The sequence below is a fragment of the Castor canadensis genome, chromosome 11, assembly GCF_047511655.1.
Source record: "Castor canadensis chromosome 11, mCasCan1.hap1v2, whole genome shotgun sequence".
NCBI lineage: Eukaryota > Metazoa > Chordata > Mammalia > Rodentia > Castoridae > Castor > Castor canadensis.
This window is the reverse complement of record NC_133396.1, coordinates 141,813,459-141,840,170: the sequence shown is the minus strand read 5'-3', so window position 1 is coordinate 141,840,170 and position 26,712 is coordinate 141,813,459. Positions and strand designations below refer to the sequence as shown.

General features: G+C 39.8%; 1 protein-coding gene across 1 annotated transcript in view; it reads right to left on the bottom strand.

Moving 5' to 3' along the window:
* Lin9 (lin-9 DREAM MuvB core complex component) overlaps positions 1 to 26,712 on the bottom strand; it is a 57,739-nt gene that overhangs the window by 6,822 nt on the left and 24,205 nt on the right. The window contains exons 7-11 of the mRNA XM_020171522.2: positions 25,874 to 26,031; positions 11,883 to 12,016; positions 10,470 to 10,589; positions 9,923 to 10,024; positions 8,695 to 8,775 (exon numbers count right to left, since the gene is read on the bottom strand). Of these exons, the coding sequence (XP_020027111.1) occupies positions 8,695 to 8,775; positions 9,923 to 10,024; positions 10,470 to 10,589; positions 11,883 to 12,016; positions 25,874 to 26,031 (595 nt within the window). The remainder of the gene's footprint in view (positions 1 to 8,694; positions 8,776 to 9,922; positions 10,025 to 10,469; positions 10,590 to 11,882; positions 12,017 to 25,873; positions 26,032 to 26,712) is intronic.

Genomic DNA, 26,712 nt, shown 5'->3' with positions numbered 1-26,712 from the left:
CAGCTCTCGTGTGTGACGGGATGGCTGGTGCTGTCACTGAGAGGCTTGTCTTGTTCTTCGGAAGGAATGCCATGTCTGCCTTGTCTGCCTTTACTTTTCTTTTGTTTTTTGGTGAGGGGGGAGTTGGGAGAAGGGTCAAACTACACAGCCCACGTTGGCCTTAGAACGTGAGACCCTCCTGCTTCAGCCTCCTGAGTGCTGGGTTCACAGGCATGCACCACACCACTGTGCCTGTCCATTTACTTTAAATCTTTTTTTTGATTCCCCAGCTTTATTAAGGTATAACTGGTGGTGGATGCCTGTGGTCCCAGCTAGTGGGAGGCATATGTAGGAAGACCACAGTCTGAGGCTAACCCCAGGCAAAATGTGATCCTGTCTGAAAAAAAGGGCTGCGGTGTGGCTTAAAGGGTATAGTGCTTGTCTAGAATGCTCAAGGCCCTGAGTTCAAATCCCAGTATGGCCAGGAAAAAAAAAAGTGGAAAGCTTCTTGGTTCTCTGGTTTTTCTTCCTCTGGGGTTCTGCGAGAGGCAAACATAACTGTGTGCTCGGTAGTCCCCTTATCTATATTTTCACTTTCTGAGATTTCAGTTACCTGCCGCCAATCACTGTTTGAAAATATTAAGTGGAGTATCACAGAAATAGTTAAGTTTTAAGCTGTGCACTGTCAGTAACTTGATGGACTCTCATCACCCCACTCTGTACTGTCCAGAATATCCGTGAGGTCAGTCACCAGACTGACTGCTCAGCGCTGACGATGTTGTGACGACTACACAGCAGCCTGACTACATCAAGAGCCCGCGCCAGTCACCTCACTCCACCTCCCCACATGGCACTAGAAGGGGGAGTTTAGTATGGGGCATTTTGAGAGGAGATGCCACATTCACATACATTTTACTTTAGTATGCTGCTACAGTTATTGTATTTTATTATTAGTGCTTGAGTTGATCTGTTACTGTGCCATTTTAGACATAAGATATTATAGTGTGTGTGCAAAGGACAACACAGTACATAGAGGGTCCAGGCATCTCGAGGTGTCTTGCAGCGCGGCCCTCTCAGGGGTAAGATGATGTTGCCAGGTTGCTTTACAGTGATGGGGAGGAGGTATCCGTCAGGCTGGGACTCCTAATGAGAGCTCTCTTGTAGGTACAGCATCATGCTAGAAAGGTTAGTGGGTTGTTGCTATTTATTTTTTGGTGGTACTGGGGTTTGAACTCACAGCACTGTGCTTGCCCTCCTGCGTGAGCCCCTGTGCCAGTCCTTTGTGCTCTGGGTTAATCGACTAATGGATTTTTGAGGTAAAATCTCACTTTATGCCCGGACCAGCCTGGACCATGATCCTACTTGTGCTTCCCCACGTAGCTGGGATGACAGGTAACCACCACCATGCTGACCATTGTTTGAGATGGGGTCTCTTGAACTATTTGCCTAGACTGACCTCAAACCACGATCCTCCTGATCTCTGCCTCAGGAGTAGCTACATCACAGTGTAAGCCATTGTGCCCGGCCACGTTTTTGTTCTAATGGAAAAGACTAACACATGGAGAAAAGAGCACAAAATATTAATATACAATTCAATGAACTGCCACACAGTAAACACCTCTATAACAAACCTAACAGTTCATAAAAGTTTTTTTTTTTTTTTCTTTTTGGCAGTACTGGGGTTTGAACTTAAGGCTTCAAGCTTGCTAGGCAGGTGCTCTACCACTTGAGCCACTCCACCAGCCCACTCCACCAGTGTTGGGTATTTCCAAGATAGGGGCTCAGAACTATTTGCCCGGGGTTGGCTTTGGACCACAACCCTCTTGACTACCTCTGTAGTAGCTGGAATTATAGGCGTGAACCATTGGCACTGGCTATACTCCTGTTCTTGTAGTTGCAGAAAATGCAACTGGACAGTATGTATGCTTTTGTTCCTGGCTTCTTCCACTTAACACTGCAAATGTGTGTTAGTCCATTAATTACTGACCAGTATTCCTTTGTAGGAATACAATGATATAGCCAGCCATTGGCTATTTTCTACTTGTTGCTTTTAGTTTTTGCTGCTATGAACATTCTGTACTAAGGAATGCATTTAGTTTTAGCACACTAAAAAGTTGTAGGGAAAAAAACCAGGTTTCAAATCTTTGGCATTCTAAGTCTTTTACTATCACCCATGCCAAAGTGTGGAGGTGTTATCTCTTTGTGTATTATTAGTTTACTTTCATCACTAACCAAGTTGAGGCTGGTGTTTATTTTGTTTGAGACAGGGTCAAGCTATGTAGCCCAAGCTGGCCTTGAATTCGTGATCTTTCTGCCTTAGTCTCTCCAGGGCAGGGATTATAGGTGTGCACCACCATACATGGTTATAAAGTTGAGTATCTTTCAAAACATTTTTTTTTTTGGTAAATTTGAATACCCTCCTTTGTAAAAATGCTTGTCCAATTTTCATTGGGCTGCATATCTTTCTCTTATTGATTTAAAGTTCTTTATATTGTCTGGATGCAAGCTTTTTGTTCATTGTAGTGGCATAAATATTTTATGCCATTCTGTGGCTTGTCTTTTATTCTCTCCAGCTATGTCTTTTGATGAACAAAGGTTCTTAACTTTAATGTAGTTTAATTATCAGTCGTTTACTTTATGGTTATTGCCATCTACATTCTATTTAGTCTGAAAGGCTCTTACTCTAAGGTCACCAATATAATCCCCTGTAGCCAAAAGGCAGCAGCCATGTTGTCTAGGTGGGAAGCAAGGTGAAGCCCACCTCTGTTCTCACATCCAGTTGACTCAGCACTAATTTTCAAAGAAGGTTCTCTCCCTCACTGCTCTGCAAAACTTTGTTTGGCATAAACCCAGATCTATGAGCCTATGCAGGTCTGTTTCTGGGCTCGACTGTGTTCCACAGCCTGTCTATCCAGGTCAGTACTGAGGTCTTTAGTTACTCCAGCTTTGCTGTAAGTCATGGTGTCCAGAAGAGCAAACTGCCCCATACCTTGTTCTTCAAGAACATCATGGAGAGTCTTGGCTCATTCTTCATCTACAAGATTTTTTTTTTGGTGGCACTGGGGTTTGAACTCAGGGCCTCACGCTTGCTAGGCAGGTGCTGTACTGCCTGAGTCCCTCCACCAGCCCTAACTACACTAATTTCAGAACCAGCCTGTTAGTTGCATGTACTTCAAGCCTATGGACATGCATAACCTGGTGGGATCTGACTGAGAACACATTCAGTCTACAGACACATTTGGAATATTGTGAATTTGAATTAATGAGTATGATGGTTCATTTAGGTCTTCTTTAATTTCTCTCAAGAACATCTTAGCTTTCTATATCAAAAATTTTTTGTCTGCCAAGTAGTCTCTACCATTAAGCACACCTTCTAGTCCTTACACCAAACTCTTACATGTATTTATACCTAGAAATGGTCATTTCAAATGGTATTTTTTTGAAATTTCACTTTCTAACTGCTTGTTGATAATGTAGAGAAACACAATAGGCTTTTGCTTAGCTGGCCTTGAATCTAGCAACCTTGTAAACTTGCTAATTCTAATAATTTAGATTTTCTAAGTACACAACCACAAAACTGTCTAGCCACATGGTGGTACATGCCTGTAGTCCTAAGTACTTGGAGGCCAACACAGAAGGGCTGCTTGAGCCGTGGCGCTCCAGGCCAGTCTGGGCCACATAGAGACCCTGTCTCAGAAAAAAGCCATTTATTTCTTCCTTTCCAATTTTTGGGGCTCTTACTACTTTTTCTGGCTTTATTACACTGACTAAAACCGCCAGAATCCTGCTGAACAGAAACTGTGATAGATAGCATCCCTACCTCATTCTCAACATTAAGGAAAAAGATGTTTTTTGGCAGCGCTGAGGCTTGAACTCAGGGCCTCATGCGTGCTAGGGAGATGCTCTGCCAGTTGAGCCACACTGCCACTCAACAAAAAGCTTTTAAACATGTCACTAATAAGTATGATGTGTAATAATGTTTTTGGTAAATACTCTCTACCAGATTAAGGAATTTCCTTTCTGTTCCTAGTTTGGTAAGAGTATTTGCTTTTCCATCCTGAAACAATGTTTAACTTTACGAGATGATTTTTCTACAATCAAGATGATCCTGTGGGTTTCCTTTACTCTCTTAATGTGATGGATTACATTTTCAAAACTACAAATGTGACTATCATCAAGTCTCATTTGCCAGTCTCTTAACAATTCTGTAGTTAGTACAAAGGTCAGTAAATATGCTATTACAGCCACACCACTTTACAACAGATCAAGAAAAACTGCTTCACAACTGTCTTCCTTTTGATGGGACTTTTTTTTGGCAGCACTGGGGTTTGAACTCAGGGCCTCACACTTGCTAAGTGGCAGGCAGGCGCTCTACCACTTGAGCCACTCCACCAGCCCCATCTTCCTTTTGTAAAACTGTGTGGCACTCTTCAAGAAATAACAGTTATCACCTGAACCAGCAGTTCTACCCCTAGGTGTCTACCCAAGAGGAATGATGGCACCTATCTACACGAAAACTTGGGCACAGATGGTCATCGCAGCAATAACGAAAGTGGAAGCAACCTGAATGTCTATCAACTGTGAACGGAGAGTAAAATGTACATGCACACAGCTGAATGTCATTCGACAGTGACAAGAACAGCAGCACTGCTACAGGCTACATCACGGGTAGATTTTCAAAACATGATGCTGTGTCAAAGAGCCCAGTCACAAAACACCAAACAGTGTGATTCCATTTGCATTTTATGTCCAGAAGAGACAAGTCCATAGGGACAGAAAGTAGACAGTGCTTGCCTAGAGGTGGAGGAGTGAGTTCAGGAGAAATCAGACTGGCTGCTAAAAGGTACGGGGTATTTTTGGTAATGAGAATCTCAGATTGTGGAGATGCTGTATACACCTCTGTGAACTGAAATGTAAACTAAAAATCAATGAATGTGCACTTTTTTGCAGCACTGGGGATGAAACCTAGGGCCTTACCCATACTAGGCAAGCACTGTACCACAGAGATATACCTCCAACCTGTCCACTAATTTTCATTTTTTTTTAATTATTTTTTTTGGTGGTACTGGGGTTTGAATTCAGGACCTTATGTTTGCTAGACAGGCACTCTACTGTCCACTAATTTAAATAGATAATGAAAACAGACAAACAAACAAAAAAAAAACAAGGCAACTCAGCTGGACCCTGGTGGCTCACAGCTGTAATCCTAGCTATTTGAGAAGATAAGATGGGGAGGATTGCGGTTGGAGCCAAATCTGGGCAAACAGATTTACCAGACTGATTTTCTTCTTTCTTTATAAAATCTAGAGCAAGTATACTTTAAACAAAGTAAGATGTCCAAACCTTTGAGGTGAAAAATGGTGGACTATTCAGTTCATTTTGGTAAAACAAAATTAGCTTCCAACTTAAATATTAAATGTAATAAAATAACGAATTATTTTTTAGGATAGAGGCTAGGTGGGGACAGGGTAGATGAAAGCACTCCTAGTTATACTAAAACAGTTGAGGTTAAAAGTGTTGATGTTCAATTAGTTCTGTGCTTTTAACCTGAAACATCATAGAAAAGGAAAGAATAAAGATGCTAAAAAGTAGGAAGTGTACCAATATAATCAATCCATAATTCTGGGTAAATTTCTATATCCCTTAAGGTCTCCTTAAGTAAAAGCCCTGGGGATACTGAAAATAAAATCTCCTATTATGACATTTGGGGTTCTTTACACTAATTGGATAATTTGTATTTGTCACTGTTATACTCTGCAAAATTCCAACTCACAAGTGAATACATAAGTAATAGGCATTTTATATAATTACTTTGAAATCAGCATGTAATTATATCAAAATAAGTTTAGGTGTTACAAAAAAGGTGTCTTAAAGCTATGAATGTGAATGAACTTATTTAATTTTTAGTGCCTCTGTAAGGTACTGTGTACATACTAAATCAAAGCAGAAATGGTAGTCTCTGAGAATAGTTTCCACTCTTGCATTTTAAGACTAGTCTTAAAGTCACATATCATACATCTGTTTTCTTTTTGATGGTCCCAGTTAAACTTAGCCATATGATCTGGGTAAGCTATAAATGTTACCAAGCTCTACTACAAAGGAGCTATGCTGAACAGAAAGCCATCCTGCTCTACACTTGTTTTTATTAAATACAGGTATCAAATCAAACCTCAACAAACCCTTAACACTACTAGAAGTAAGGACCTATTTAAAAATCAGCACAATTGGCACAAGTATTCATTGTACTTGCTCTTTTTTTTTTTTTTTTTTTTTTTTTGCGGCACTGGGGTTTGAGGCTCAGGGCCTCACACTGGCTAGGCAAGTGCTCTTACTGCTTGAGCCACTCCACCAGCCGAGTTTTGTGATGGTTTTTTTGAGATAGGGTATCAAGACCTATTTGCCAGGGCTGGCTTTGAGCCGAATTCCTCCTCATCTCTGCCTCCTGAGTAGCAGGGATTATAGACGTGAGTCACCAGCTCATGTCCGCACTTGCTCTTTGAACTACATATGGTAGTATGTGCAAGGAAAAAAAAATCCATATGGTAAACATATAAACATACATATAAACTGAATTTTTGTATATATTCCATCATTTTATTAGGAATAATTCCAAATGGTTTTGAAGAAAACTTATTGAGTTTGATGAGATTTTCAAAAACTCTTACTAGAAACTCCCAAATCATGAACAGTATTTTCTTTATGGAGGAGGAATTATAAAGAGCCACGGTTTTCCTCACTAGTTTCATGTTTGAATTTTTATATAGGAATTATTTTAATCATAATAAAATAAAACTAGTAATAAAAGCTATCAAAGAAACCAGACCTGTTCTACAGAGTTCTCACATACCAACAAGCCAAGCCAGCAACAGGTCTTACGTGAAGGTAGGTAAGACTCACTGGGCAAAGGCAAGTTCATTACTTTAAGACCTGGAACTCAGGTGCAGGAAGAAGTCGAGATAGTCATATTAAAGGGAAATAATTATTTCAAGATGGAAGAGATGATTAAGTGACTAGAGGAAACAGAAATGGGGAGAGCACTGATTTCACTGCGCGTCAATGAGTTAAACTGGGCCAAGTCTCAGTTCAGCATCTGTACTACCCAGCAGAAGTGGATCATGGACAGAATCACTTGATATCTCTCAGTCTTCAGTTTCTACTTCCACAAAATGAGGAGGTCAAGTCAGATAATTTGGTCATTTTCAGATTCCTAGGAGCACTGGTCTTCACTGGGTTGGAGCCACCCGTGCAGCTGCTTGTCCACCATCTATCCCTTACAACCTTCAGCCCCAGATATGTGACACACTCTGTTCCCCACATCTGCACTCATGACAGCACTTGGCTCCCTCAGCTGTCACCGAACCTCCTTATTTCCACATCTCCCTCAGATATTTCCAATCAATCAGAGACAGAACTTGAGGTGAAACCTATGAGCTATCCTACAAATCCTTAAATAGTTGTGAATTTCATTACAATTCAAAGGCTCTTTTATTATGGTGCTGGGGATGGAATCCAGGGCCTTTACATACTAGGTAAGCATTCTACCACTGAGCTCCATCCCAGTCCAACTCAAAAACATTAATATTTTCTATATAAATAGGTAAAAAAACACCTCTGATAATTCTCTTATGAATAAAACTAACTCAATTTTTTTTGGGGAGGGATTAGAATTCAAACTTGGCTTCATGTTTACAAAGCAGGACCTCTACCTACTGCTTGAGTCACACCTCTGGTCTATTTTGCTCTGGTTATTTTTGGAGACGAGGGTCTTGTGAACTATTTGCCTGGGCTGGCCTTGGACCTTGATCCTCCTGATTTCTGCCTCCCAAATAGCTAGGATTACAGACATAAGTCTTTGGCGCTTGGCTCTGACTCCATATTTTGGACTTACAGATTAATGAAATAGACTATAAACTTTGTCAATCAAGATGACTTGAAATGATAACTTACATACTTTCTGATTTACTTATTCTGAAGTACTTTGTTTTATTTTTTGGAGCCAGGGCCTTCCTATGTAGCTCAGTCTCCCTGGGATTAAAGATGTATGCAACCAAGCGCCTGCCCTGAGTTCAAATCCCAGGGACGCACACACACGTGCAACCATGTATGGCCTGAAGCACTTTTACAACCTCTGCTTATCCTTAGTCAGACACACCAGTCGTGTATCACGTAAACCGCCAAGGAACCAAATGCATCCAGTAATCCTGTTCACTTGTCAGGGGTGCACTGCACTACTGATTTATTAGCATGTGTTCAATATAACAAGACAGCGTGACTACAAATGATGATTTTAAAATAACATTTATCGCACGATTACTGAAAGAATGGCTCAAGTGGGAAAAGGGCCTGCCTAGCCGGGCGCCGGTGGATCACGCCTGTAACCCTAGCTACTCAGGAGGCAGATATCAGGAGGATTGCGGTTCAAAGCCAGCCCAGGAAAATAGTTTGTGAGACCCTATCTCGAAAAACCCCTCACAAAAATAGGGCTGGTGGAGCGGCTCAAGGTATAGGCGCTGAGTTCAAACCCCAGTACCAAAAAAAAAAGTGCCTGCCTAGCAATTATGAGGCCATTGAATCCAAGCCCTAGTACTGCCAAAAAAAAAAAAAAAAAAAAAAATTACAGCAATATTTTCTTCTGTAAGATTTTGAAAATCATTAGACATAGAAGGCTCACCATCTTAAAATTAGACAAGCAAAGGGAAAAAGAGAAATCCTTACCAGTTTTTCTGCTTCTGTGTTCATTTCCCTTAGTTTCTTGATATGTTCCTTTTTAATCATGAGAATTTTTGATAATCTGGTCTATAGACAAAGAAAAAATGTTTTTAGAATACATAGAGAATTTAGGCATCTCAGTGAAATATCAAATTTCCTTTTTTTTTTTCTTTTCTGAGACAGGTCTCACTTAATGTAGCCCAAGCTGGCTTGAACATCCTAAGGCCTGGGATTATAGGTGTAAGCCACCATATCTGGCCTTTCAAATTTTTTTTTTGGGCTTTCAATTTTTTATAGATGTTTTAGCAGCAACACATTTTAGTATTTCAATGTAAATAGAACAAAGCCTTTTGTTTTTGTATTTGATAACTGACGTGAAAATACTTTAAAATCCACTGTAAGTAGAGTATGCTGAAAGGACTAACACATCAACCTGAACAAGCTTTCTAGTTCAAGACAGGATAATCCGTTAACCAAAAGAACAGTAACTGGAAAGAACTGAATGCAAATGTTAAAATCCATAAAATCACAGTGATACTTTAAAAAGTTCACCTGTGTTAGAGAATGCTAGTGATCAAACTCATTATTTTGTAAACTGGGAAGCAAAGAGAAGGCATCAAATATTTATTCCATCTCTCCAATACAGACTATACGATTAGGTTACCAAGTAATAGATTAGGTTTTCCTTTATAGAACTGTTTCAGCCATAAGCCAGGAAGAAATGCCAACATTTAAAAAGATAAAATATCACGGTCAGAACACAAAACCACCTATAAAAGTTAATCATTCACCTAAAAGCAATAAAACAATCAAAGGGGGGAGGGACCTAAATCGAACCAAACTTCTATATATCATTACCGGTTTGCATAAGATACAAAAGATGAAGACTGAGTTCTACCCAAAAACCTGCACAAAATGTTTATGGGAGAGCCCTTCATAACTGCGCAAACTTGGAAATAATCAAGACATCTTCTGGTAGGTGAATGGACCCAGAAATGGCTGGACACACAGTAGAATTATTCAGTGCTAAACGGCTATGAAAAGACATGGGGAATTCAAATGCATATCAGTACAAGAAAGAAGCCAATCTGAAAAGGAAATATACCTCATGATCACAACTACATGACGTTTTGGAAGAGGTGAGAATAGGGAGCAAGTAAAAAGACCAATGGTTTCAAAGGGTAGGGGGAAATGATGAAAAGGTAGAGCACAAAAGATTCAGAGTAAGTCTTACCACTTGGATAAGGAATTCCACCGGAAAACCTCCTAATGTTTCAGTATCAGAGCCAGAAATTTTACTTCTCCAAGGTGACTGTCCTAACAAAGGGTCATTATCCTACAGGAATAGAAGGGAATCATCTCATTAGTGACTGCTCAAAACAAACTATCTTACTTTTAGATAAAATGAAAATTGTATTACATTATATTAAAACCCAATAAGAAGGAAAGTATCTCCAGAGTTGAAATGACTTTTTTTTTTTTGCGGTACTGGGGTTTGAACTCAGGACATTCATATTGAGCCACTCCACCAGCCCTATCTTTGTGAATGGTTTTTCGAGATAGGGTCTTGTGAACTATTTGCCTGGGCTAGCTTTGAACTACTATCTTCCTGATCTCTGCCTCCTGAGTAGCTAGGATTACAGGCATGAGCCACTGGTGCCTGGCAAAGCAACTCAAAATAACATGAAAAGCTCTTGCAATAGATGCATATTTCCATAAGAACATGGTTCACAGGCGTAAGAGCAACTAAACTGCAGGTGGCTTTCTATACAACTACTTACCGTAATTGGTGATTGGAGAGGAGGAGCATAATGTAACCGCGGGGGGGTCATAAAAAACCGAGAAGGACGCTGTTTTTGTCCAAAGGCAGCAATCGGCATCGTCTCATGAGGCTCATTACTCTTTGAGGAAAGAGAATCACACACAAAGCTTAGGTAAATTTACCGATCACTTGAGCTTTTAAATATGTCAACTTGAGATACATATAATCAGTGTGTGAGCTATGACAGCTCATAGAGCACATTCAGGTCTGCTTGTGAGGTGGATCGCTCTGCAGCACTGGAGGTGGGGCTCTGGCCAGGAATGAGGCCCTGGCTTGAAGACTTACTGAGCTGCTAAGAGCACTCACTTAGCAAGTGGCAGGCCCTGTGCCCAACCATCTCAAATGCCAAAAGCAAAACAAACAGAAACAAAACAGAAGAAAAGAAAATGGAAACACTACTTTTGCTGTCAAAAGGTTGAACCCCCTAAAAAGAAGACTTAAGAGAAGGAAAACATCAAAGAGTGCCGAAAGTTCAAAGAACTAGACATCAACATTAAAGTGTTCTATGGCCACCTTTATTTGCATTTGACCATCTGAATAAATGCTACTATCATCAAAGTCAACTGCTGCCAGCGTGCCAGTGGCTCACACCTGCCACGCTAGCTACTTAGGAGGCTGAGATTGGAGGATACAGGTTCAAGGCCAGCCTGGGCAAAGTGAGCAGGAGACCCCAATCTCCAAAATAAGCAGAGCAAAACAGATTGAAGGTGTTTCTTAAGAGGCAGAGAACCTGCTTTGCAAGCGCGAAGCCCTGGGTTCAAGTCCAGCACCACATGCAGAAAAAGGTGTGGATTTCCTTGACATTGCTAAATTACAAATGACCACAAGATAATGGTCCAGTAGTTTAGTGGAGTACACCAGAGACTCAATTATCTGGATTCTGCTCTCAGCATAACAGGAAACCAGCTCTAGAGCACTGAATAAATTAACTAATGTACTCATTCTTAATCTCATGCTGCAGAAGTGAAGATATTAATAGCAGCCCTGTATAGCTGGGAGGGTATAACAGGAGAACAAAACTTCAAGTGAAAGAGGTTTTTCAGACTTTATAAAAGGACTGTATCTTAATCAAAGAGCTGGGATGGAAAAGTGGTAAGTTTCTTCCTGATACTATACCAGATGGGAGTGACCACTTCTGTTACACTGAAGTACTGCGTGGGTTAAGTACAATAGGGGGTTCTCAGCTTCTGGAAAGTAAAGATTTAAGGACAGTTCTGCTGCAGGGGTTAGGCAGACAGGGTGGGAACCCCTAAGGATGTCTTCCTCTTTGAATGCAAGTCTTTACTCTATCATAAAATATAATTTCTAAGAAAACTCCACACAACATAGTTAACATGCACAAAACACAAGTGTATTATAAAATCGTACTTACAAGAACTTCATAGTCAGGGATAGTATGAGTCCCAAGCCCTGTCCTATCAAAGGTTACTCTGTAAGTAGCATTAAGAGTATCCACAGCATCTATCTGTCCCGTGAACAGACCATCATGAACACCACGCAATCGTGCTAAGAAAAGAAACAAAGGCATTACTATGTTTGGGAGATACAAAGAACTGTCAAATGTAAAACCATTCTAAGCATGTAATTTAAACCATAAAAAATACCCTGTTGTCTACTAATTTTAAAACAAGCACACCCTGTATTTGAGACTTATTGGAGAAACAAGTTTTTTTTTTTTAAACAAAAAGCAAAACAAACCAGGTGCTCACCCCTGTAATCCTAACTATGCAGGAGATAAGAGATCAGGAGGATCATGGTTGGAAGCAAGCCCAGGCAAATAGTTCAGGAGACCCTATCTTAAAAAAATACCCAGCATAAAATAGGGCTGGTAGAGTGGCTCAAATGGTAGAGTGCCAGCCTAGCAAGCAGAGGCCCTGAGTTCAAACTCCAGTGCCACCAACCATCTCCCCCAAAACAAAAACAAAAACCCCAAATGATCCTGTCCCCTCTGGCAAAAACAATCATTCCAGGACCCTGGAAATGAACCACATGCAGAAAACAAATGTTTTCTGGAAAAACAAATGTTTTCTGGAAGCAAGCCAGGCATGGTGGTGCACTTCTATAATCCCAACACTTGAGAGGCCGAGGAAGGAAGATTTTGAGTTTGAGGCCAGACTGGGTCAGAGCAAGTTCCAGGCCGCCTCAAGCTACATAGAGAGATGCTATCTCAACAAACAAAAGAAGTATTTTGTTGAAACAACTTCTAGGGCTTTAGCTTATGACAGGGGTCAGTAGCATTTTTGCATGAGGTTAATTCACACCCTCACTATTACTATCAATATGATGTGAACCAGTGGGTAAAAACCTGAGTCTGGATCAGAAAAGAACAGGAAAATCCCTACAGCTTTGAGTCCACAGTGTGGTCATGGCTTATCAGAAATGTGACAGGGCCAACTGGAAAGCAGAGAGCCACAAAAAGGCTGAAGTGAGTTCTCCACTGAGCTGTGGCTAATTAGAAACCTACGTACATGAGCAGGAAAGACCAGAAAGTAGATGCTAAGGACCACTGAAGTTGGCAGTGACTTGGTATGCATTCCTCAGATCAATCTGACGCTTTTCAGGCTCATAACCTCTGGACATAACCTCTGCCTAAATCACCGGCTGACCACCGAGTTGCACAAACACAGAGGCCACCTCTAGAAGGCAGGCTTAAAAACCAACACAAAAAATGAAGATATCTCAGTGGTTGCACAGGTAAGTTTCTAAAGCAAATCCAACAACTCCAAAACAGTTATAATACAGAGTTGTTGCATTATCAAGTTTTCATCCAAAAGTTCTTGATATATAAACAGGAAAACTTGGTTCTTTTTGTTATCCCTCCCTCTCGTTTTTATTAGCATATATTAATTGTACAAAGGAATTTCACTGTGATATTTCTGTACATGCATAAGAAAACTTGACTCTTCAGGAGAAAAGTATAGTAAGGACAAATTCACAGAGATGATAACTTTTGCGAAGACTTTAAAAAGCAGTCGTTATAAAGAGAATTAAAGGAAAAGTGATGACAATGATGTGATAGGAAATCTCAGTAGAGAAACTATACAGAAGAACCAAGGGAATCTAGAGTTAGAGAGTATATTGTCAGAAATGGAAAACTGACTAGAGGGGCTCATAAACAGGGTTGAGCCAGAAGAGGAAACAGTGAGGATTTCAGATGACATACTGTAGCAAATCAATACTCCTTTCTTAAAAAAAAAAAAAAAAACCACAGATGAAATTGTATTTACCCTACACATGCTTTGAAAACAAACATTACAGAATGACTAAATCTAGCTAATTAGTACCTGTATTACCTTAAAATTATCATTTTTGTGGTGAGCACTTTATATACACTTTAGCATTTCTGATTAACCGCAGTCACTGCATTATTCAATAGATCCCCTGAACTTATCTCTTCTGGTTGAAATTTTGTGTCCTTCAACCAACAACTCTCTAGCCTCCCTCCCGACCAAGGATCCAGCCACTGGTAACCACCATTCTCCTCTCTATTCTACAACACCAGCATGGGTGTGATGGTATATTTGTCTTTCTGTGCCTCATGTCAATACAGAGGACAATCAAACTGTGACTCAGTCTCTCCTCCTACACTCACAAAGCACAGATCACTTCTTTCATCCTGTCTCTCTCTATAGCCCACGGTAGCCGGAAACTTGCTATGTAACTCAACTTGTCCTTGAACTCTTAATGGTCCTGGATCAGCCTCCTGAGTGCTGGGATTATAGGTGTGCATGGTTTTTTCCACACCTGAGCAAGCAATGCCTGTAGCAGTGGGCACTGAGTGTCCTCAAGTGCAATTTAGTTTCAACGCTGTTCACTTGCAAATAGTGTTGAATCCCACAAGCCAAGGCTGGGGCCCACAAGACCACCCCCTACCTCGGATGCAGTCACAAACCAACCCAGGTTGTTTATCTGAGCTTCTAAATCGGGGTTCACATAATCCCCTTCTTGGTTTCCACTAATTTGCCAGAGCAGCTTGTGGAACTCTTGGAAATGCTTCCTTAAGTTTCCTGGTTTGTTGTAAAGGACCTTACAAAGAACACAGATGAAGAGATGCACAGGGTGACACCTGTGGGAGGTATGTACAGCTCTCACACCTGCTCCAGGCACTCCAGTCTCCAGGAACCTCTGTGTGCTCACCTATCTGGAAGTCCTGTCCTTCTGGGTTTTATGGGGGCTTCACTGCATAGGCATGATTGATTAAATCACTTGCTGTCAGTGGTCAACTTCATTTTTCACCCATCTCCCCTCCCCAGAGGTTTGGGTGGGGACAAGAGACCCAGCCCTCTAATCCTGCCTAGGTCTTCTGGGTGACCAGCACCTGTCCTGTATTCGAATACCAGGGGCTGTCAGCCCTCAGTCACACATTAGCGTACTTCAGAGATTCCAAGAATTTCTGGAGTTTAATGCAAAGAAAAGGATAAAGGCCAAATACTTATTTCCTAATGTCACATTAGCTTATTTCACTTACATCCTCCTTGTTCATCTGGGCCACTGCAAATGACAGGATTTCCTCTTTCTTAAGGCCGAGTGGTATTCCATTTGCATGTGCACCATGTTTCTTATCCGTTCACCCACTACAGAATTGAGATTGATTCCATATCTAGCACTGGGGAATAAAACTGCAACGGATATGGGAGTGCGGATGTCTCTGTGACATACTGACATTGTTTCCTTTGGACACATACCCAGCAGTGGCATGGCTGGATCACATGGCAGCTCTATTATTTTCTTGAGGAACCTCCATACTGTTTTTCATAATGGCTAACTTACATTTCTAACAACAGTGTGCAAGGGCTGCCTTTTCTTTACATCCTTGCCAACACTTTAGTCTCTTTTACAACAGCCATTCTAAAATGTATGAAGTGATGTCTCATTTTAGTTTTAATTTGCATTTCCTAATGTTTAGTGATGCTGAGCATTTTTTCATATATATATATATTAGTCATTTATATTTCTTCTTTTGAAAAATGTCTCTTCAGATTCTTTGCCCATTTTTTACTCAGGCTATTTGAGTTCTTGATGTAAACTGTTTGAGTTATCTGTGTATTTTAGATATTAGCTGTTAATCAGATTATGGTTTGCAAATATTTTCTCTCATTCTATAGATCATCCATTCACTCTGCTGATCAATCCTTTGCTATGCTAGTTTGATGCAATCTCATTTGTCTACTTTTGCTTTGGAGCGGGGCAAGCTTGTATTCTGCTATATTACCAACAGACAAGCAGAAATTGAAAGGACAGAGAGGCAAAAGACTGAGCTAGGGGCATGGCTCAAGTGGTAGAGCACCTGCCTAGCAAGCATGAGGCCCTGAGTTCAACTCCCAGAACAAGGACAAAAAAAAAAAAAAAAAAAAAAGATGAAAAAAAATGAACAGAATCTCTGAGACTTGCTGGAATACATTAAGTATACCAATATACTTAGATTCCCAAAAGGAAGGAAAGAAAAGAGCAGAAAAAAGTATCTGAAGAAATAATGGCTGAAAATATCCCATATTTAGCTGGCAAAGTGGCTCAAGTGGTAGAGCTCCTGCTTAGCAAGTAGGAGGCCCTGAGTTCATTCCCCAGTGATGCCCCGCCTCATATAAAAGAAAATATCCCATACTTGATAAAAAAAATTAACTTACGGATCCACTCTGGTTTGGATGTACAAAGTACATTTTCCAACCATAACAAAATTAGAAATCAGTGCATCTTCACCAAACAGTTCTTGGTTGTGCAAGATAGACTAATTGAGAAAATAACTGCAGCATGAAGGTAAGACTTTGAACAAAAAGCAACTCAACATATTTCTGAGGGCAAACTTAGGGGGATGGCTCATTTTGTATTCTGATACATGCTGTGCATAAGATGTACCAAACTATGCTAAAATACAAACTTTAGGGAATGCTTTCTCCACATCAGTGAAGGAAAGATACACACATTTTTTTTGGGGGGGGGATGTTAATCATTTTTACAAATCAAGAAAAGAAATTCCACATTCCCTGTGGATGACATCTATTTCTCTTCCACATACATATCTGAAGTACGGGTCAGGTTCCCTTATCAATATGGAATATCTATTTTTCAAGTGATAATGAAATTTTTCTTTGCCAATCCAGAAGCTAAAAATGTTTTAGCTTAAACTTCTTTGTCTCTAACATAGCCTTCTAATTAGCCACTTCTATATTGAATTCTTAGTATTGTGGTTATCTGAGATTATTTTATTAACATCCAGTACATAGGCTGACCATATATACTGATCAGCGAGGACAAAGCCCATTCACACCTGCAACTGTCATCAATGATTGACATCATCCCTGTTTACTCTCAGAAGAATGCTGTTCCAACATTAAATTACATGGTTAACCCTCCTCTAAATGTCTTGTAAAGTCAATCACGCAGTGCAAAAAAAGGGCACACTTCATGCACAACAGATGAACTGCTGAGGGCTCCATTCTAGAGAGCAATTTAGTGACCTCCATTGTAAACTGGGACTGCTTTGAAGATTATTAGTAGATAGCCTTTGGCTATCAGTTGAGTTTAAGCTAACCACTTGCTAGTTGCTTTTTTTTTTTGGTGAGATTGGGGTTTGAACTCAGGGCTTCACACTTACAAAGCAGGCATTCTAGCACTTCAGCCACACCTCCAGTCCATTTTACTCTGATTATTTTTATTGAGAGGGTCTCTTGAAGTATTTGCCTGGTCTGGCCTAAAACTGCCATCCAACCGATCTCAGCCTTCAAAGTAGCTAGGATTACAGGCGTGAGCCACCAGTTTCTATTAATTAATTAATTAATTAATTAATTATTTTCAGTACTGGGGCTTAAACTCAGGGCCTATACCTTGAACCTCTCCACCAGCCCTTTTTTGTGATGGGTATTTCAAGACAGGGACTCACAATCTACTTGCCTGGGCTGGCTTCAAACCATGATCCTCCTGATCTCTGCCTCTTGAGTAGCTAGGATTACAGGTATGAGCCACTGGCACCCAGCTCAGTTAATTTTTCTTTTATAAAAAGATGAGGTCTCGCTATGTAGCTTAGGCTGGCCTTGAAATCTTTGATTCTCTTGCTTAGCCTCTCAACTACATGCACCACCACTCCTGTCTTGTCAACTCTTGACTCTACATTTATGCCTGTAACACACCTTTCACATCACTGCAATTACTTTCTTTCCACTTACCCTTTGACTTGGATCACCTAAGTAAATTTGGGACCACTGATACTTTTACATTTTAGGGAAGTTCAGATCCTTACTATTTCTTCTCACCCCTGGCTCTCCCACTTTGGAGTCCCAGAACAGCTCCAGAACTTCTCCACTATACAAATTTCCCAGCACTTTGAGAATCTTGACATTCTTGTGCTTTTAACTCTGTATAGAAGTCATTTATAATCTGTTCACTTTTTATCTGCCTGTGACCCTACTGCAAATTCTCTAATAGAGTTGCCTTTTATGTTATTTTTGTTGTTTTGAGGGAGAATCAGTCTACTATACTTCTTAGTTTATTTTTATTTTTTTAAATTTCCAACCAGGTGCTGGTGGTTAGTAGTCCTAGGTACCCAGGAGGCAGAAATCAGGAGGATCTCGGTTCGAAGCCAGCCTGGGCAAATAGTTTGTGAGACCCTATCTCGAAAAAAACCTATCACAAAAAAGGGCTAGTGGAGTGGCTCAAGGTGAAGGCCCTGAGTTCAAGCTCCAGTAACTCAAAAAAAAAAAAAGTCCCTAGGAAAGAATGTGGAATTGTTTCTTTGTAACATTTTTTTTCTAAGTAGAATTTATATATGGTGAAATGAAAATGTGTTAAATTCTGTAAGTTTGGACAAATGAAAACATCCATGAAAAATATACACTGCCATGTCACAGATGGTGCTCATCCCAGGAGAGAGGTCCAGTCTCTCTTGAGGAACATGCACTCTGCTGGTTACTTCGTTCACCACAACTGTTTTGCCTATTTCTAACATCACACAACAGAGCCGCAACAGGCATTTCTTAGTATTCACTTTTGCTCAGATGAATGCCAGTAAATCTTTTTTCTTATTGTTAAGTTATATTCCAAGAAAATATTCTGTATATTTGGTCTCCTATTAATGGGTGATTTCAGATTTTGGTCATAAAACTATAAACACAGATGCAATGAACTTTCTTGTACACTTTATTACATGAACACTTTATTTCATTCTCCTAGGTAAATACCTTGGAGCAGAACTGCTGATCATAGAACAGGCGTATGCTTAATTTTATAAAAACAAAACAAAACTCTGCCACATTTGCTGGGTGGTGTACCATTTTACAGTCCCACCAGTAGTGGAACCAGGAGTTCCAATGTCAGCTTAATGACTAAATGATATGGAGGACTTTTTCATGTGCCAGTAAAGACCTTCTTTTGGTAAATATTAAATGTCTATTCAAGCGTTTTGTCTATGTTTTTGGATTTTTTTTATTACTAATTTGTAAAGTTCTTCATATTTTCTAGGTATCAGTCCCTTTTTTTAGACTTTGGAGGTATTTTTTTCCCAGTCTGTGGGTTGCTCACTTGTGGAAAATAAGTAGGCACCAGCTTTTTAATACACAGAAGTTTTTAAGTGAAAAAACTAAAATAATCTTTTTTTTTTTTTTTTTTTTTTTTTGTTTACAGTAGTGGAGATTGAACTAAGAGAACTTTTGCTTTTTTTGACCAATATTTTCTTTGCCCACTGCAAGATATCTTTACCTCGGTGCAGACAACAAGTTTCTAGAATCTTCAGTTTTAGCTTTTATGTCTAGTCCTTGGGTTCGTCTTAGATGAACTGTTCCTACTACATGAAGAGGACTGAGATTTACTTCCGTATGCATCCCCAGTTCTTCCAGCATTACTTGTGGAAAAGCCCTCCCTTTCCACCGAAATGCTCTGCTGCTGCTATGAAGCCAACTGCTGAACCTTAACCTTGCCTTATTGCATCCCACCAGAATGCTGAACAGGAATCGTAGCAGCATTCCCAGTCTTACTGCAGAACATTAAAACTTTCACCACTAGGCTGGTGGACTGGCTTAAAGGGGAACAGCATTTGCCTAGCAAGCAAACTTTTTCTTTTTTTTTTTTTTTTGCGGTACTGGGGCTTAAACTAGGGCCTTCACCTTGAGCCACTCCACTAGCCCCATCTCTGTGAAGGGTTTTTCGAGATAGGGTTTCACTAACCATTTGTCCAGGCTGGCTTCAAAATCTCTGCCTCCTGAGTAGCTAGGGTTACAGGCATGAGCCACCGGTGCTGGTAGGAAGCTCTTTTTCTAGTCTGTGAAGAGTTTTATCATAAATGAGTGTCAACTGATTTTTTTGTATCTATTGATGGGACCATGTGACCTTTTCTTTATGTTGTTAAATATGTAAAGCATACATTAGTAAAAGGGGGTTTTATTATGATTAAAAGGGGGTTTCATTATGATAAAGCTCCCTCTATTGTATTTCCCTAGTTCCCTCCCCCTTTTACAGTGTGTAGCTATCTTCATATACATATGTAAAGTACTTGGATCTTCTTCACCTCCCAGTGCCCCTCCTCCTCCCACTGATCTCCCCCCACCGATAGTCCCCTTTTTACACTAAAATCCCATTATTATCATTGTCATTGTCATCATTTTAGGGCTAGATTCCTTGTATAAGCAAAAGCATGTAACATTTGACTTTGTGAGTACTGCTTATCTCTACTAAATAATCATCAGCTCCATCCATTTTTCTGCACATGACATAATTTCATTCGTTGTGGATGAATAATACTCCATCGTGTATATGTACCATATATTCTCTATACATCTCTGTCAGTTGTTGGGCACCTTGGCTGATTCCACAGCTTGGCTACAGTGAAGAGCTGCTGGAAGCATGGCTGTGCAGGTCTCTCTCTTGTTTATTGGCTTACACTCCTTAGGACACAGGCCCAAGAGTGCCATAGCAGGGTTATGAGGTAGGCCTGTTTTTAGTTTTGTGATGCACCTCCATACCATCCATAGCGGTCGCACTAGTTCACATCCCTTCAGCAGTGTATTGGGGTCCTCCCTGAATCCTTGCCAGCACTGTTGTTGGTTTTCCCAATGTTTGCCATTCTGACTGGGGTGAGATGGACTCCCAGTGTAGTTTTCATTTGCATTTCCTTTATGGCTAAGGAACTGGACATTTCTTCAAGTATTCATTGGCCATTTTTACTTCTGAGAACTGTCTTTGTTGTTACTCCTTTGCTCATTAATTGGATTATTTGTTCTTTTTATGTTTTTGAGCTTTGTATATTCTGTATATTAACCTTTTATCTGCTGGATAGTTGGCAGAGATTTTCTCCCATTCTGTTGGGTGTCTTTTGGTTCAGGTAATTGTTTCCTCTGATGTGCAGAAGTTTTTTGATTTGATGTAATCCTATTTGTTTATTCTTGCTCTTACTTCTGGGCAACTGGAATCCTATTCAGAAAATAACTGTCGACACCTACATCTTTCAGTGTTTTCTTTGTATTTCCTGTAGTAGTTTCAAAGTTTCAGGTCTTATATTAAGATTTTTGATCCAATTTTGAATTGACTTTTGTACAGGGTGAGCGATCACAATCTAGTTTCAGTTTTCTATGTAGATAACAAATTTTCCCAGCCTCTTACTGATTTTTTTTCCCCCCAGTACCAGGTTTTTTTTTTTTTTAACTCAGGGCTTCATGGTTATTAGGCAGGTGCTCTGCCACTCAAGCCCCTTCACCAGCCCTTTTTTGTGATGGGTTTTTCAAGATAGGGTCTCATGAATTGGTTGGCTTCAAACCTCAATTCTCCTGATCTCAGCCTCCCCAGTAGCTAAGACTATAGGTGTGAGTCACCGCACTGGCTACCTTATAGATTTCTAAAATATATGATTTAGTGCTGGAGGTGTGATTCTAGTGGAGAGCGCCTGTTTTGCAAGCGCAAAGCCCTGAGTTCAAACCCCAGTCTCACAAAAATTTACACACACACACACACACACACACACACACACGTATCTGTGGATATATTTTAGTGCAGTTGGTTTCAAAGCAAAACTAAGTGGAAAGTACAGCAATCCCATGTAATCCCACCTCCCCCACGCTATGCCCTCTGTCCTGCCAGTCTCTCCCTAGCAACGTCCCAAGTTGGGTACATTTCTTACAGTCAGCGCTCCTTCACAGATACATCATTAAGCAGTTTAGTTTAGCTAGCTCACCTGTTGAGCACTGAGCACTCCGTCTGTGGGCTTTCACAAATGTATGACCCGACTCTATCATTACACCACCATAGTAGCTTCACTACCCTACAGCTTTTCATCCCTTTCTCCTCCCTATTCCCACAGTTTTACCTTTTTATTTTGATTTATTTCCTAACATGCATTTAAGTTTCCTGATACCTTCTCATGGCTTGATAGCTCCTTTTTTTAAGTACTGAATAATATCCCATTGTCTGGACGTGCCATAGTATTCTACCCGCTCTAGCTACTGAAAGACAGCAGACAGTAGACAGTTGCTTCCAGGTTTGGGCAATTATGAATGAAACTGCCATAAACAGTTCTGTGTATGTAGCTTTCAATTTCTTTAGGAAAACACCAAGGTGCCCCACTGCTGGACTGAATGGGAAGAGCATGCGTAGGTTTTTGCTTTTGTTTTTGACTGGTGGTGGGTTGGGGCTGGTCTTGAATTCACTATGCAGCCCAAACAGGTAATTTCCCGCCTCAGCCTCCCCAGCACCAGGATTATAGGCATGCACCACAAGGCCCAGCAGTGTTTTGTATGAAACTGCCAAATGTCTTCCAAAGTGGCTGTCCTACTTTGCATTCCCACAAGCAATGATTAAGGGTTCTTGTGGTTCCACTTCTTCAGCACTGTTGTACGTCAGTGTTTCAGATTTTTGTCCTTCTACTAAACATGTATTGGTGCTTCATTGTTAAGCTGCATTTACTTAATGACACAGGACACTGTGGATCTTTTCAACTGTTTATTTGCCATCTGTGTATCTTCCTGGTAGTGTCTACTGGCTCATTTTAAAAATTTTTTGGTGGTACTGGGGTTTGAACTCAGGGCCTCACACTTTGCAGGCACCTGAGCCATGCTCAACCCTTTTTGCTTTATTTATTGGATAGGGAGGGTCTCAACATTTTTGAGAGCCAGTCTCGGACTGCAATTCTGCTTCCTATGCTTCCCAGTGATCACCACAGACGTGATCACCATGGCCAGCCTGTTGGCTGACTGTGTAACTGGACTGTTTTCTTGTTGAGTTTGAAGAATACTTTGTATATTTTGGACAATCTGTAACTTGTTTTATGATACTCGACATTGATTTTATTTATTTTTGAGTTAATCCAATCTTGTTCTCCTATAATAAACTCCCATAGTCAAGATGTCTTATCCTTTTTTTTATATTGCTGAGCCCAATTTTGTAGTGCTCTGCTGAGGAGCTTAGTACCTATCCATCCTGAGGGATGTAGGTCTGTAATACTTTCTTGCAGACTCTGGCACCAAGGTTATGGGACCTCAAGCCACCTGGAATGTGCTCTGTCCTTCTCTACTTTCCCAAAGGAGTCACACAGAACTGGTATTGTAACTTCATGCTAAGCTAGATCTCACTAATGTTACCATGTGGACATGGCGTTTTCTTCACGGGAAGATTTGTGATAATGATTAAATTTTTTTAATACAGAACTATTCTGATTTTCAGTTTCTTGTGTTAGTTTTGGAAAAATGCCGTTTTCAAGAAACTTGCTCCTGCCATCTAAGCTGCTAAATTTGACATAAAGTTGTTCATGATGCTGCTTTATTAATTTTTAATGCCTCAGAATCTTTTTCACTGTGTTGCTTTCTAGGCATTTATCCGTGTGGTAACTATCATCTCAAAGATCTGAATTTGCCATTGTCAGTTTTATTTTCCACACCACTGACTACTGCTCTTTAATTCTTCTTTCTACCTACTTTGATCTTTCTCTAACTTCTTAAGGTGGGATTTTAATCTTTTTTTTTTTTAAAGTTAGCATTTAAAACTGTTAATTTTCTTCTAAGCACTACTTTAGCTGCAACCCACAAATTTTATTTTTCAATTGGAAATATTTAAAAATTTCCCTTGAGATTTCTTCTTTGACTTACCATGGCGACTCCTGAACATCAGTGCATTTTCAGAGATTCTATTCTTTCAATTTGTAATTAAATTCTGCTGTGGTCAGAGACACTTACAGAAATTCTCTGCATGATTTCAACTTTTCAAAATTTATTGACATTTGTTAATGGGCCAATGTATGGCCTTTCTGGATAAACATGCAATGAACATATGTAAAGTGTGCATTCTACACTGTTGGGTTCAGTGTTCTAAAAGTATCAACTTGGCCAAGATGACTGAGACTACTAATCAGATCTCCCGTTACACTAGTACTGATTTTTTTTTTTTTTGTCTTCTTCTTGTCATGTCAATTACTACAAAAGAGGTGTTAAAATCTACAGTTGTGAAGTTGTGACTGTGGTTTTGTGCATTTCTTCTTTCCTTAGTGGGTCAATTGCTGCTTTCACAAATTTTGAAGCTCTGTTATCAGGTACATAGTGGTGCATACATATTAGGACAGTTACGCCTTTTTGATGAACTGGTTTTATTATCTTTATGAAGTATCCTCCTCTGACATTACTACTTGTCATGACATCTATTGATTCCCCACCTCAGTCTCAGAGTAGCTGGGACTACTGTCGCATACCACCGGGTCTGTGACAGCTCTAATTTAAAAAATAACAATAAATTTGTATAGCCAAGAAAAAAATGATATAAATATGTAAATCCAGATCTCCTTTCCTCCAGAAAACATTCCAATTTATCCAGCCATTTAAAAAAACTTATCAGTACAATTACTAATCCTTTTAACTTTTTAAATTTTTTTTGGTGGTACTGGGGTTTGAGTTTGGGACCTTGTACTTGCTAGGCACATACCCTACCACATCTCCAGCACCAATTATTAATCTTAAAACATTGAAAACCTTGTTATGAGCTGGGTGCTGGTGGCTTACGCCTGCAATCTTAGCTACTTGGGAGGCTAAGATTGGGAGGATCATGGTTCAAGGTCAGCTCTCCAAAATAACCAGAGCAAAATGGGCTAGGGTTTTGGCTTAAGTGATAGAACAGCTGTTTTACAAGTGTAAAGCCCTGGGTTCAAACCCCCAACAACCAATAAAACAAAACAAAAAAAGCCCTGCTGTGATTTGTCGGACATAAATTGTAACCTTACTCCACCCACTGAGAATCAGCTTAAACTTGAGGCTTTGGTTGCACATTCCCTCTTCGTTATAACTGAAGGGGTGTACAGAATCATATCTATAAAGAAAATAGATTTTATACCTTACAAAAACCATTTTTTTGAGACAAGGTCTTCTTTTACAGCCCAGGGAGGCAATGAACTTGTAACCTTCCTATCTCCCAAGTATCTGGGACTATAGGTGTATGCCATTGTGCCCAGGTTAACCTTAGAAAATTTTGAGCAAGTTACCTAATAAAGAATTTAGTTTTACTCAATCATTAATGCACTAAGAACAGTGATGTTTGTGAACCAGCTAGACAATGCTGGCTAAGAAAGGGAAACAGGAGTCTTTGCTCCCATTTCCTGTATGGGAAATAGGAAATGCTTCTTTCTCTTTCTCCCAACTATTCCTCTCCTAATAGTTTACTGTTACTAACAAAAAAAACAAAACAAAAAAAACGGAAAACAAATGATGGTCAGGTGCCAGCGGCCTAGCTACTCAGGAGGATCACGGCTCGAAGCCAGCCCAAGCTAATGGTCCTTGAGACCCTATCTCAAAAATACCCAACACGAAACAGGGTTAGTGGAGTGGTTCAAGTGGTAAGAGCATCTATCTAGCAAATGTGAGGCTGACTTCAAACCAGTGCTGCCAAAAAACAAACGATGTAGAAGACAGAATTAAAAGTTTAATTTAACAACACAGAGCTAGCTGGATACAAGTGGCTTGTAATCATAGCTACTTGGGAGGCTGAGATCAGGAGGATCACAGTTGGAGGCAAGCCTGGGCAAACAGTTTTCGAGATCTCATCTCCAAAATTACCAAAGCAAATGGAATGGGGGTGTGGCTCAAGCAGCAGAGCGCCTGGCAAAGCCCTGAGTTCAAACTGCAGTCCCACCCCCCTAAAAAAACATACTTAACTATACTTACTGCAATGTATTTTAAACTTCACAGCAGTTTGCTTTTTCGTAGCAGTCTGCTTCAGTTTATATTATAGATGTTACTTCAAACCAGTATGGTTTTTTCTAATTACTCAAAAAAATGTTTCATATAGGAACAGAGTAACAACTATAATAAATTACTATAGAACTATAATAAAACTTTCTAAGTCTTTAATAGGCACTATCTTGGCTAAAAATTATAAGTCACAAAGAGAAATAAGCTTGTCTTTACTTACCTGTCACTTTGGTTCCAATAACCAGGGGCAGAGGAATCTCATCTGGGAGATCTTTGAACTGTGAAACATCTGCAACTTTCCTTTGTTGTAAGAGCCTTATTTTCTGCCGTTTCTGTTTTAATGCTGATCTCTCTTCCTCAAAAAATGCAGAAGAACATCTAGAATAAATTACAAAAATCACATAAACTGATAACTATTCTATACAGAAACTTAAACTCTGACCATCTACCTCACTGATCCCTTATTTCTTTTTGTTCTTTTCAGTATTATATTAAAAATGGGATCATCTCTAAATATTCTTCCATCTTTTGTAAAAAGACAGGACCTTGCAAGACAAAGATAAATAAGCAGGTCTAGGTTACTCCTTACTACAAAGTAGAAATCTGTTCACTTTCCTTTGATTAAACTGTGTCTGGAGTCCAGATCTCCTCTTAGGTTCAAAGCTACTTAGGAGAATATGTTGTTTTCTCTGTGATCCAGTACACACACAAATATCAGCATAAAGGTAAGAGTTGCCACTGTGAAAACTTTCAATCATACTTCCTGCCTTGAAGTATGAATTTGCTCTTTTCTCTAGGGCCTGTCTTGTTTCCATTTTCAAATTCTAGGATCAATCAAGGTATTTAAACATAACTTTTATTTCATGTATGGCTACCACCTGTATAATGAGCTTATTTTCATTAAATAGTCTCAAAAATTGAATAAAAACAATGAGCAAAATAAGGAAATGGAGATCAGCATACTTTTCAAAGTGGATCACTATGAACAATAGCAAATAAGAACTAGAGAAATACACAGAAAACCCAGTCGACAATGCCTTCTTACACACTACCATTTCT